Here is a 14,858-nt window from a genome sequence, read left to right as displayed (position 1 = left end):
AGTATGAATAGATGTAAGCATGGCAATGTGGTAAAGCAATTTGCTTTTCAAACAGGACGTCCTAGATTCAATTGGCTGTACAGCACTTTAGGCAAGAGTCTTTCCCTTAGCTTTGAGTAGACGGAAACTGTGTGGAAATCTCTAGGAAGAACTTGAATTTCAACAACAATCCAATGATATGCTTTCGTTAAAAAAAAAAAAATAACACAACAGAACTTACTTTGAAAAGCTCTTCGAAGTAACAAGTCCAGGGGTGTCAACAAAAACCTGCAATCAGAAAATATATCCATGGAAAGTTTATTGCATTTGAGAATGAAAAATTTAAGGAAGGAATGAAACTTGGAAAAGGGTAAACTGAAACTAAGATTAAAAGATGCAAAAAAAAAATTTAACTAATATTGTTTGTGAATATTTTTTTCCATGACTATCATCATCATCATCACCACTGGCATTATCAATATGATGACAACAGCAATGATGATAAAGATGATGAATAAGTACATTTCTGGGCTAGCATTAAGCTTTTAGAATTGAAATGCATTTTACTATAAAGCAAAAATAGAACTTGAAAAATAGAAACGTGAGAAGAAATACCAGCAGAGAGGAGTTGGGCAGATGGTCAAACAGACAGACAGTTAAACAAAGAAGAAGGCAGGAAGACATGCAGTGTGACACGCAGTTGGTCAGTGAAGTGGACAGTGAGATGGGCAATGAGGCAAAGAGACAGGCAAAAAGATGAGATTGAGCAACAGTAATACAGTCAAGCAGTAACAGAGATACACAATGAAAGACAGGGTGGGGGGAGATTGTGAGACAAACAGATAGTGTGGTAGACAGAGTGAAACAGACATTCATAGACAGATAGTGAGATAGACAGATAGAGAGTGAGACAGACATACAATGAGACAGTGTCACAGTAAAATAGGCAGACTGTTAGACAAATAGATTATGAGACAGACAGTGAGGTAGATAGACTGTTGGAGAGATAGACTATAGGACTGAGAGTGAGTTAGAGACATATAGTGAGATACACATACAGTAAGATAAGCAAACAGTTGTTGAGATAAGAACACAGCCAGTGAAATAGGTAGACAGGGAAAAAATTAGACCGTGGGACAGATAGATTGAGGAATAGATAGACTGTGGAACGGATTGACTGTGGGATAGATAGACCGTGGAACAGATTGTCTGTGGGATAGATAGACTGCAGGACAGAGAGGTTGTGGGACTGATAGACTGTGAGACAGAAAGGCCATGAGACAGACTGTAAGATAGACAAAACTGTGAGACAGATAGATTGTGGGATTGAGAGCAAGACAAAGACATACAACGATGCAGACATACAGTAAGATAAGTAAACAGTCATTGAGACAAGCAGACAGTCAATAAAATAGGGAGACAGTAAGACAATGAGAGAAGTTTGTAAGCAATGAGACAGCTTGACAGGAAGCAGAAAATAATTTCCAATTGTCATCAAAATACATAAAGACAGAGTGTAGTGTTAGACAGTGGTATGTAGATACAGCCATAGTGGACAGTTTTATTATCTAAATTTGTGTGTGAATTACATAATGTAGCATCTTGGGAGACAAACATTGTGGAGAGGAGAGAATGAAAGAGTGAGAGAGAGAGGAAGGAGATAGGGAAAAATAGACACAGGGACAGGGATCACGAGAAGGGCAGAGAGAGAGAAAGAATGGAAGGTAGAGAAGAAAGAGGAAGAGTAGAAAGATAGAGGTGGAGAGAGAGAAAGAGAGAGAATGAGAGAGAGAGAAGAATGAAAGAGAGATAGATAGAGCAAGGATGAGAGAGAATGAGGAAGAGAAAGTAAAAGAAAATGAGAGAGGGTGAGAGAGAGAGGAGGGTGATGGGGAAAAATAGAGACAGGGGCAAGGATAGAGAAAAGGGGCATAGAGAAAGAATGGAAGGTGTAGAAGGGGGAAAGAGGAAGAGGAGAAAGACAGAGGTGGAGGGAGAACAAGAGAGAGAGAGAGAGAGAGAGAGAGAGAGAGAGAAGTGCAAAGAAACAGAAGATAATAATTGAAAAAGTAAAGAGAAGTAACAGCAGGTCAGACATAGCTTTTATTGGTTTATGACGTGTGAAAATTGGAGGGAATCACCAGAAAAATAGGGGACAAAGCTATTTGTAAGATATAAGAGAACAAAGCTGAGACTAAAGGAAGGTGAGAGCCAGAACTGAAGGGGATGGTGAGAGAGAGAAGAAACTTTTATGTGTGCGTCTAATTTTACATACAGACACATATACAAACATGTATATATATGCAAATACACACACATATATACCTACACACATACATATACATACAAATGCATACATGTACATACATATATATATATATATATATATATACACACACACATATACAAATGCATACATATATATATATAAATGCATATATGTATATACAGATACCTATGTATAGAAATGCATACACATACATACATGCATACACAAACATGTGTAGATATGCACACACACACATACACAAAGAGAGATAGAGAGAGAAATTCAAACATGCCTGGATGGATGGATAGACAGACAGGTTCATGAATGGATGGATGGTGTTTTATATGTGTGTGTGTGTGTGTGTGTGTACAGAGAGAGAGAGAAATAAAAAAAAAAGAGTGGCATAAATAAAGTGATAGATAAATTAGGTAGATACTTTAGGTGGACAGACATGCACATAGACAAATCAGATAGAGTTTAGAAAGGTAGAGCAGTAGATTAGATAAATAGATGATTAGATTATATAGCTAGATAGATGGATGGATGAACAGATAAAACAGAACATGAATACACACAGAGAGATACAGCTACACAGTGTGTTGTTGTTGTTGTGTGTGTGAGAGAGAGAGAGAGAGAGACAGAGAAAGACAATTCAGATAATATAGATTAATAAACAGAACATACACTACTACATAGAGTGCAGTTGTGTGCGTGTTTGTTTGTAGTTGTGTGCGACAATTCAAATATAGATAGATTAATAAACAGAACACACACATACACACATGCATGCACATGCACACACACACACACACATACAGTTCAGACAAATAGAAACATAGTTAGAGAGGCAAAAATGAGAGATTCCATGTTGTCCCTTGGAAAGTGCTCTTACACATTCTGCACATCAGCTCACATACACAAATGCATAATCGCTCACAAGACCAACACACGCATACACACATAGGAGTGTGTGTGTGTGTGTGTAAGGTGGTGGCGGTGTTGGTGGGAGATAACCATTGAACAAATCGAGGTGCAAAGCAAGAGAAATGAATGGCTAGGCCAAATTGACAGCGAGAACATTGGTGCCAAACCAACACGCTCAGGTGACAAATCACATTGCTTGCAGGGTTTGGTTTCTACAGAAAACCACTGTACTGCTTTACTGCCTCTGCTCACTTCAACAGCACCCCCCCCCCCACCAACTCCATTCACCAAACTCATCAGCTTATCCCCATTTACCAAACCATTTTCCTCCAAGAGTTGACAGATACAAGATCATACACACATACACATAATTATGAAAATTTACTCTCTCTCTTTTTCCATGGAAAAAAAAGAAAAAAAAATGAAACGGAAAAATGTTTCTGCATGAGATTGCAGTGATCAATTATAGTAACGTCCAGTTAGTTCATCACTTAAAACATGCAAAGAAAGATAGGTGGGTGACAAGGTATGGTGTTATGGTAGCTGTGCATACGCACGCACACGTGTGTGTGTTAGAGAACATACAAGATTTAAAAAAATATATACGTACACATGCAAATATTCTCCTCATCATAATCATAATATTCACTTTTCCATGTTTGCATAGGTCAGACAGATTTTATTGAGTCAGGTTTTCTATGGCCAGATGCTTTTTCTGTTGCCAGCCTTCACCCGTTTCCAAGAAAGGTGATATTTTCCTGCCATGACCAGACATATTTGTCAGAGAAGACTGGAAACGAACATCCTCTCTAGTTTGACAACAGTGCTTATTTGCAACCATCATGTGATGTCTACACAAGGGCACACACAAACATTTGAACACATTCATATGTAATAAGCTTCTTTCAGTTTCCATCTACCAAACCTACACACAAGGCATAGTTTCTATTATAACTGGGGCTATCATAGAAGATAACCAATGTGCTGCACTAAGAGACTGAACCCAAGACCATATGACTGAGAAGCAAGCTTCTTAAGACACAACCAAACACACACATGAAGGATTGCTTTGGTCCAAGGCTAGAATGCCTGTCATGTCTACATGAAAAATAATAATAAGGCAGAATGCTAAACTGAAAGCATATTCTAATATAGATGTGTATAAGGAGGATTAAAAATGATTTCTAACCGGCTTTCATTGCATGGCAAATTTTGAAGAAGAGGGAGAATGAAAATGTTTTTTACAAAAAAATAAAAAATAATATGTAAAAAAATAAATATACCAATACATAATATTGTCTTTGAGCTTTTAAAGTTCAATGGTAATCCATGTAGATAATTGTTAGAAAGATTAGGATGCATGGAATTAAGAGTTGTGTTTAAAAAGAAGAGTCTGAAAGTTTATGTGTTAAGCAGGAAGTGTGGTGTCAAAACAGGAAGTGTGTGTAAGGGAAGACAATTCTGTGGGTTTTATACTCTTTACATCATCATCACCATCATCATTTAACATTTGTTTTCCATGCTGGCATGGGTTGGACCATTTGGCAAGAACTAGCAAGCCAGAGAAGTGCACCAAGCTCAACCATCACCTTTGGCATGATTTCTAAGACTGGATGCCTTTCCTAATACCAACCACATTACAGAGGGTACTGAGTGCATTTAACATGGCACTAGCACTATTGAGGTCACCAAGTTACTTGCAAGACAAAGATCCCTGAGATGGAGAGTGGTATTGAGGGAGGTGGCCTTGTGCCAGGTAAGGAGAAGTAAGAGTATATACATATATATATGTATATATATATATATATGTGTATATATATACATATATATATTATACACACATATATATACATATACACACATGTGTATATATATATATATATATATATACACACACACATATTTATATGTACACACACATACATATACATACATAAATACATACATGTGTAAATGTGTGTGTGTGTGTGTGTGTGTACATACACACCTATCAAGTCCTAGATTCATTATACGCAGTTAACTGGCTTGATTTTTTAAAACTGATTTTAATGTTTGTTTGTTTTTTTTATTTTTTGCATGCTAGCATGCACTGGATGGCTGGATTTATATGATAATAAAAGACACATGTCTTGACCTATATCATTTCATTTAAGAGGTCCATAATTTGAATATCTGACCTCATCACATTTGTTCATGTCTTACTCTATTTTGAGCATCATTCATTGTCAGCACATGGCACTTCTTTTCTCATTCAACACTCAACATTTATTTGCATCACATATCCACAATTTCATCTTTTCTATTGTGTCTCCTTTTACATCTTACACTAGAGACTTTGCTCAATCTTTTACTGGCCCTCTACAAAACTCATGTATGAAACAAAAAAACTAAGTACCAGTTCTATAGCTGGGATATTGTTGCTGTTACACATACAAGCATCCCAGATTGTATCCAAAAGCTGGCCATCAAACTAACAGGCAAAGACTCACTCACCAGCACATTACAACCTTTGACCTTACAGACATGTTATATCTCCCCACTGACTATCCTATCACAATTACAACAGCCTCTGCTCCTCTGAATTAGCTAGTTGCATATGAAATCTGTCCGAAAGAAACCAAACAGGCGTGTCATCATGGCACTGCATCCAAGTTTTGTTTGACCATGTTTCAAGCCTCTTCCCTCTTAGTACCTCTCTCCAACACTTCAGAACATCCAAGTTAATTTCTTTATTGATCGTCTAATCATGAACAACAGACTCACAATGAACAATGCCCCTCCAATCAGAAAAGATGATCAGTATCACCTTCACATTTCAGTGACTTGGACTTTATTTTTCTTTTGGTTGTGACAATGATAATCCTACTCAACGAAGCAACTGACTTCCTTTTTCTATACCTTCATTATGTCACTTATTATAACACTTTTTAGAAGCCTTTCACCAACATTCCAAGGCTCAAACAACTCATGACTAACTAACACTTGATTCTATTTTTGTTTGGCTAGTGGTAGATGCAGCAACACAATGCATCATCAATTTTACATTTAAAATCATAGAGTACAAACATTTAAAATTGTTTATTTCTTCAGATCCTTCACAGATCTTTAAATATTTCTTTTTGCTGAAACACCAAATTACAGGGATATAAACAAACCTATACTGGTTGTCAAACAGTGGTGGGGGACAAGCACAGAAAGAAAGACACACACACATGCATACATATATATATTTATATATATATACATGATTCTTGGTTCAGTCCCACTGTGTGGTACCTTGGGCAAGCATCTTCTACTATAGCCTCAGTCCAACCAAAGCCTTGTGAGAGAATTTGATAGATGGAAACTAAAAGAAGCCCATTTTATATATATATATATATCTGTGTGTGTGTGTCTTTTTGTCTATGTGTGTTTCCCTATCACCACTTGGTAACCAGTGTTGGTGTATTTACATCCTTGTAAAGTGGTTCACTAAAAGGGATCAATAGAATAGGTACCAGGTTTAAAAAAAAGAGTACTGGGGTTGATTAATTCGCCTAAACTTCTTCAAGGCAGTGCCCCAGCATGGCCACAGTCTAATTACTGAAACGAGTAAAAGATAAAAAATAAAAGATATATATATATATATATACAATGAGTTTCTTACAGTTTCCATCTACCAAATCCACTCACAAGGCCCTGGTCGGCCTGAGGCTATAGTAGAAGACACTTGCCCAAGGTGACACACAATGGGACTGAACCTGGAACCATGTGATGTGGAAGCAAGCTTCTTACCACACAGCTATAGATATATATATGATGGACTTCTTTCAGTTTCTGTCTACTAAATCCATTCACAAGGTTTTGGTCGGCCTGAAGCTATAGTAGAAGACACTTGCCCAAAGTGCCACACAGTGGGAATGAACCTGGAACCATGTGATTGGGAAGCAAGCTTCTTACCACATTGGCAGAGCTGGTAGATGTTAGCTAGAATGATTTTATGGAGTCAATAAATAAAGTACCAGTCTGGTACCAAGGTATGTTCTCTTTTAGCTTTAGAAGAAATCAGCTGTGCTTGAACCTAGAGAGGGATGGACTCTGATGGATTTAGATGTCCACAACATACTATATATGATGGCATCCTTATGACTCCATCAAGAGTTGAAGGCTCAAGGAAGGGAAATGGGGAGGTCATTCAGTTCATGAACACGTGATAAAAAAATGGTCATGCATGAAAAAGAAAAGAATAATCAGAGAGACAATAAAAATGATGCTGTAATGTATTGTTAGTGCTAGTGTCATGAAAAATCTACCTAGTACTCTCTGTAAAGTGGTTAGCATTAGGAAGGACATCCAGCTGTAGAAACCATGCCAAAGAAGACATTGTAGCTCAATGCAGTCCTCTGGCCTGTTGGAGGATTGTTGAACAGTTCATTCCATGCCAGTATGGAATACAAATGCTAAGTAATGATGATGATGAATTCTATTATCTAATGAAGTCCTTAGGAAAAGGACTACATTAGCAATGGAATTCCAAGAAATAATGGTCACAGCTGAAATGCTTTTAATTAAAGGTCTGCATATTCATAGAGGCAATTGACTTTACATGTTCTAATTCCCAATATCTTAACAAAATAAGGAAGCTCGTATGTAGACACCCAGTCTATTAGAAATAGCAGCCAAATTTCTAACTACTTCTAAGGATGCTTTAGATAATGTAGTTCTAGATATATGGTTTGAAAATAAAATGAGATGGCCAAAGGTGGAATGCCTGTGATCAGAGGTATGTTTGATTAAGGTTGCTCTGAGGTTAAACATCAGCAGAAAAGAGACACGAAATGAAATTGAACCTAAGTAAAATTAAGATTTTCTAAATTTTTCAGAACATTCCACAGTAACACATCTCGCTAAGTTAGCTGATTGTTTTGACATTCTCACAGCAAAACAACACTCTAAATAGATTACATTTGTATTGCTTATTTAGGGGGACACAGAAAGAGGTGTAGAGGAGAAGGTTGAGTGCAAATATTAATAATGTAAAAGAAAGGGGTAAAAGATAAAATAAATAAACTATCTAAAAAATAAAATATGTAAAGAAATAAAAATAAATAACAAAATTAGTAAAACACAATTAAAAAATAATAGTAATGTTAATTAACATTGTGTAACAAAATTAAAATTTTTTTTGGTCTTTGGTCAGTAAGTGTTATTTCTTATTTGCTTCTATCTATAAATCAAAGGAAATGGTTGTTATTCCCTTCAAACTTTGCTTTTGTGACCTGGACATTTTCCATTACATTTCAGACAGATTCAGTACTGGGTTGCTGAAGCAGAAATATCGTTACAGCAAATATTCTGCTCAATACCACAAATTTGCTAGTCACTTGATTGACCTTAACCATTTGAGCATGTCCCTTAGTGAACTGTAAAGATGGAAAAAAATGCTACTAAGTGTTTTGTCTGAGGGTTAATGATACCACCAGCTTGCTGTCTTAATAATATTAATCCTTTTTACTATAGGCACAATGCTTGAAATTTTGAGGAGGGGGCACTAGTTGATGACATTGACCCCAGTGCTCAACTGGTTCTTATTTCATCAATTCTGAAAGGATGAAAAGTAAAGTCAGCCTCTGCAGATTTTGAACTCAGAATGAACAAAATGGACAAAATGCTACTAAGTATTTTGTTTGGTGTGCTAATGATTTTGTCAGCTTGTTGCTTTAATAATAATAATAATAATAATGAGTGGCTGTATGGTAAGTAGCTTGCTTATCAACCACATGGTTCTGGGTTCATTCCCACTGTGTGATACCTTGGGCAAGTGTCTTCTACTATAGCCTCAGGCCAACCAAAGCCTTGTGAGTGGATTTGGAAGATGGAAACTGAAAGAAGCCTGTCGTATATATGTATATATATATATGTGTGTGTCTGTCTGTCCGCCCAACATCGCTTGACAACCGATGGTGGTGTGTTTGCATCCCCGTAACTAAGTGGTTTGGCAAAAGAGACTGATAGAATAAGTATTAGGCTTACAAAGAATAAGTCCTGGGGTCGATTTGCTTGACTAAAGGCGGTGCCCCAGCATGACCGCAGTCAAATGCCTGAAACAAGTAAATGAGTAAAAGAGTAATGGTTTCAAATTTTTGCACAAGACCAACAAGTTTAGGGGTGGGAGTAAGTTGACTACATCAACCCCAGTGCTAAACTGCTATTCATTTCATCAATCCCAAAAAGATGAACTGCAAAGTTGACCTCAGTGGTATTTGAATTCAGAATGTAAAGATGGATGAAAAGCTGCTAAGCATTTTGCTCAGTCTGCTAGCAATTCCACCAGCTCATCACTTTAATAATGATGATGATGATGATGATAATAATAATTATGGCACACAAAGATATGTTTGAACCCGGAAACTATCCACCTCCACTGCTCCACCCAATCCTTTAATATTCGCCACCCAACAGACTCCCTACAACTTCCACTCCATCTCCAGGCAAGCTGTAATTGACAAGGGAAAGAAGGAAGTGAAAAGTGACATGAATTTCAAATATTCATATCTACTTCTGAGGTGTGTTTCTATATGTATGACTGTGTGTGTATGTATGTGCATGTGTGTGCCTGCAATGTTGTATGAATGCAAATGTGTGTACATTTGTATGTATGTATGCACATGTATATGTGGGAATATGTATGCATGTATATATGTTTGTGTGTATACATACATACATACAAATGCATGTTTTGGTGTAAATACATTGTATGTATGCACTGAGCATAGGTGATCCAATGTATGTGTGTGTATGTATGTATATATATGTCAGTATGTATGTATGTATATATATATATATATATATATATATATATATATGCACATACACACATCCGTAATTATTTCTGTATGTACTGTACTACACAACTGCATGGGTATGCACAAGTACATATGCACATGTAAATGTATACGGGAGTATACGCAGGTATACGTGATCATATAAATGTAAACATAGGGGTATAAGTGTATGTGTGTGGGTACACAATACACAGCACGTATATATGTATGCATGTACATATTTTCATCTATGAAACCAGCACATACACACACACTGTACCTATATATCTCACTTAATACAAAATGACACACTATGTTAATTACAGTTGTGACATGACCCACGCTGACATCACCTTGTGCAGTGATGGTGGTGGTGATGGTATTGAGGGTTAGTATGTAATATGTAGTGATGTGGTGGTATGAGGGTGGTGTTTGGTAATATGAACTGGTATGGAGTGTAGTAGTGCTGTAGTGTTATTATGTTATTGTTTAGTCCCAAGACAGCTCTGATCCAATAGACTGTATGCTCAGGAGCCATTCCAAGCCATGACCATCCCTTGTTTTATTTCCAGATATATTATATCCAAGACTTTGGCACTCTGGCAATCTGTTGGTTATGACAATGAGTATTCTGGGTGATCTGATCAATGGAACAGCCTCCTCGTGAAATTAGCATACAAGTGGCTGAACACTCCACAGACATGTGTACCCTGAATGTAGTTCTCTGGGAGATTCAGCATGACACAGAATGTGACAAGCCTGGCCCTTTGAAATACAGATACTTCTAATTTCTGCCAGCTGAGTGGACTAGAGCAATGTGAAATAAAGTGTCTTGCTCAAGGACACAATGCACCACTGAAAATTGAACTTTTGACCTCACAACTGTGAGCCAAATACCTTAACCAATAAGCCACATACCTTCACTACGCATCTAGGACTACATTTTTTTAAATGTAAGATAATAGAGTGTCATTTGAGGGAGATTTATTTACTATTTCTTTTATATGCACTTTTATTTTTGTATGGTGCATGGCTGAGTGGTGAAGAATTTTGCTTTGCAATCACAAGGGCCCAGGTTCAATTTCATTATGTAGCATCTTGGGCAAGAGTATTTACCTACTGTAGACTCAAGTTGAACCAAGCCTTGTGAGTGAGTTTTCATAGACAAAAATAGGAGGTGCAGGTGTGGCTATGTGGTTGAGAAGTTTGCTTTCCAACTGCATGGTTCTGAGTTCAGTCCCACTGCATGGCACCTTGGGCAAGTATCTTCTACTACAGCTCCAGGCCGACCAAATCTTTATGAGAGAATTTGGTCGACAGAAACTATGTGGAAGCCTATTGTATAATATATTTGTGCATGTGTGTGCATGTGAGAGTGTTTTTTGTCTATGTTTTTCATCCTCACCATTTGTTAACTGGTATTGGTTTGTTTATGTTCCAGTAAATTAGCAGTTTGACAAAAGAGGCCAACAGAATACCAGTAAAGGAATAAAAGAATAAGTACTGTGGTTGATTTGTTCATCTAATACCCTTGAGAGTGATACCCCAGCATGGCTGCTGTCCAATGACTGAAACAAGTAAAAGATAAAAGACAAAATTATTCATGTGTCCCAGCATGGCTACAGCCTCTGGCAGAAACCAATCAAAGAATAGAATGTAGTGGGGAATCTCATCTTTGGCAATATGATAACCAGCTTACCTATGATTAAAGCTCTGCCAACCATGACCGTCCCATCTCCTTGTGCATCAGGAAGTATATTGTTTAATGTGTCCTTGTTTGAACCCTTTAGCCTTCAGATTATTCTGTCAAATGTTATGATTATTTATTAACATTGCTTTGAATTAATCATGCATTATCTTGTAGCTTTGAGATTTTGATAATGTGACTATTTACTCTTTTTACTCTTTTACTTGTTTCAGTCATTTGACTGCAGCCATGCTGGAGCACCGCCTTTAGTCGAGCAAATCGACCCCAGGACTTATTCTTTGTAAGCCTAGTACTTATTCTATCGGTCTCTTTTCTGAACCGCTAAGTTAAGGGGATGTTAACACACCAGCATTGGTTGTCAAGCGATGTTGGGGGGACAAACACAGACACACAAACATACATATATATATATATACAATGGGCTTCTTTCAGTTTCCATCTACCAAATCCACTCACAAGGCTTTGGTTGGCCCGAGGCTATAGTAGAAGACACTTGCCCAAGGTGCCACGCAATGGGATTGAACCCAGAGCCATGTGGTTGGTAAGCAAGCTACTTATCACACAGCCACTCCTACGCCTAATAGCATAAACTATATCCCTAGTTATTGTTTAGTCCCAGATCAACTTCATTGAGCAGACATATGACCAAAGGAATTCTGACATAACCATCCCATATATTTAGTGGGATATTTAGGTTCAATCTTTAAGTATTTACTCAGTAGCATAAACTATATCCCTAGTTGTTGTTTAGGGATATCAACCTGATAGAGCAGTTATATGACCAAAAGAGTTCGAAGAATAACCATCTCATATATTTAGTGGAGTATTTGGTTCAATCCTTTAAGAAAAGTATTTACTCAGTAGCATAAACCATATCCCTAGTTGTTTTTTAGTCCCAGATCAATCTGGTTGAAGTCATATCACCAAAGGAGTTCTGATTATAACCATCCCATATATTTAGAGAGGCATTTAGGTCCAATCTTTGTTACAGTATGGTGGCCTATGTGCCTCAATGACCCTGAGGACCATACCAGTGGGGTGAATACTCCAGGTAGGGTTTTCTATACCAGAGAGGTGAAAGGAGAGGTGCCAAACTAACATGGAGTACCTCTTCCCAGAAATAAAAATAGGGTTGCATAGGACCAGTACCATTACCTAGCATTGATGATAATTCACAACCAACAAGACTTGAGAGAAGAAGGCATTCCCCCAGGGAAACGTATGCGGGATACTGAAGCTGAGCAGAAAAAGCAGAGATTCAACTAGAAGGGAACAGAAAAGATAGCCCACAGTTGAGAACAGCAGAGAAGAATTGTTGATGGTCTATGCTCCATTGTAAGTGAAGGGTTGAAGTAGTAGTGGTGTGTATTTAGGATCAATCTATCCTTTCCTTTCTTTAAGAGAATTGGGTGTGTGATTTAAGGGAAATTTGGTTGTTACTTCTAGCAAGTTGAGTAACCACCAGATGCTTCTTCATTAGTCAAAAGAGACAAGTTAAGTGTCTTGTACTAATGACCACTATCAAAGCAGACAACAGTGACACACTTCCAAATTACAATTGGAAAGTATGTTTATCTGGCTTCACAAACCATGAACAATTACAGAATTATCTAAATTTATGTCATTGGCCCACTAGAGTTATTTCCCTCAGCTCATTTTAGATAATTATGAAAATTATAGCCTTGGAATGACCAAAGTCTTGCGAATGGATTTGATAGAGAAAAACTGAAACAAGCCTATTACATATGTGTGTGTGTGTGTGTGTTACAGTGCCCTTGCCTGGAAACTTGTGAGTGACATTATAATGCAAACGGTGTCCTTTGTTTCCAATCTTGTGTGAAAACATGTCTGGTCATGGAGAAATATTATCTTATTTGGAAATAGGTGGGGGCTGGTACCAAGAAGGGCATCCAGCAGTGGAAAATCTGCCTCAACAAATTCCATTCAACCCATGCAAGCATGGAAAAGAGAACGTTAAGATGCTGGTGATAATAAATTTCTGCCCATTGATCAAGCAACATTGAAAATATATTTTTCTGATGCATATATATTTTGATGAAGAATATATTTTTCTAATACCACTGAAAAACGTCTTTAGATGTTACCCCAGTGCTCAAGTAGTATTTATTTCATCAACACCGAAAAGATGGAAAGCAAAGATGACCTCAGTGGAATTTGAACTCAGAATGTAAAGTGCTAGCCTTCCACCTTAATAATAATAATAATAATAATGATAACCATAATAATAATAACAATAACAATAATAATAATAACAATAATAATAATAACTATAATAATAATAACAATAACAATAACAATAACAATAATAATAATAATAATAATAATATTCACAGACACGACAGAGCTGGGACCTATATACACTGGAAGCTATGCCAACATTATGGAATAGCAACAGAAAAAAGATGGTATAAACACACGCCAGAAAAGGTCACAGAAAACGAGAAAGCAACCATACTCTGGGATATGCCAATACACACAGATAGAGAAATTAAGGCAAATAGACCAGATATAGTTGTCAAAGATCATGAAGGAAAAAAATGCCTTCTAATTGATGTTTCAATACCAGCAGATGACAACGTTTCTCTAAAAGAAATGGAAAAACTTTCAAAATACAAAGACCTGGAAATAGAGATAACTCGAATGTGGAATCTAAAAACAGAAACAATTCCTATCATAGTAGGTGCCTTAGGTATAATAAAAAAATATTCAGACAAATACATAACAAAAACACCAGGACTTACAAATATATATAACATACAGAAAATTGCACTACTGGGTACTGCACACATTCTACGCAAAACACTTTCAATACAGTAAACATAAGAGCACCACAGCAAACCACAGCACATACCCAAGGCGCACAGAGCTGCTCTCGGTAGTGAAGTGAAAGCACGTTATAAAAATAAAACTACTGAATAATAAAACTACTGAATCATCATCATCATCATCATAAGACTTTCTACTATAGGCATAAGGCCTGAAATTTTTGGGTGGGGTAAGTTGATATCATTGATCCCAGTGCTTGACTGGTACTCATTTCATCAACTCTGAAAGGATAAAAGACAATGTTGACCTCTGTGGAATTTGAACTTAGAAAGTAAAGCTGGAATGAATATTGCTCAGCATTTTGTCCAGCGTGCTAACAATTCTGCCA

General features: G+C 37.0%; 1 protein-coding gene across 1 annotated transcript in view; it reads right to left on the bottom strand.

Moving 5' to 3' along the window:
* LOC106871545 (GTPase Era, mitochondrial) overlaps positions 1-14,858 on the bottom strand; it is a 176,403-nt gene that overhangs the window by 86,023 nt on the left and 75,522 nt on the right. The window contains exon 5 of the mRNA XM_052968513.2: positions 221-267. Coding sequence (XP_052824473.2) covers positions 221-267 — 47 coding nt within the window. The remainder of the gene's footprint in view (positions 1-220; positions 268-14,858) is intronic.

Source organism: Octopus bimaculoides, chromosome 1 (genome assembly GCF_046866305.1).
Source record: "Octopus bimaculoides isolate indiv1 chromosome 1, ASM4686630v1, whole genome shotgun sequence".
Lineage (NCBI taxonomy): Eukaryota > Metazoa > Mollusca > Cephalopoda > Octopoda > Octopodidae > Octopus > Octopus bimaculoides.
The sequence above is the reverse complement of the archived record's forward strand: the minus strand, read 5'-3'. Positions and strand labels throughout refer to the sequence as shown.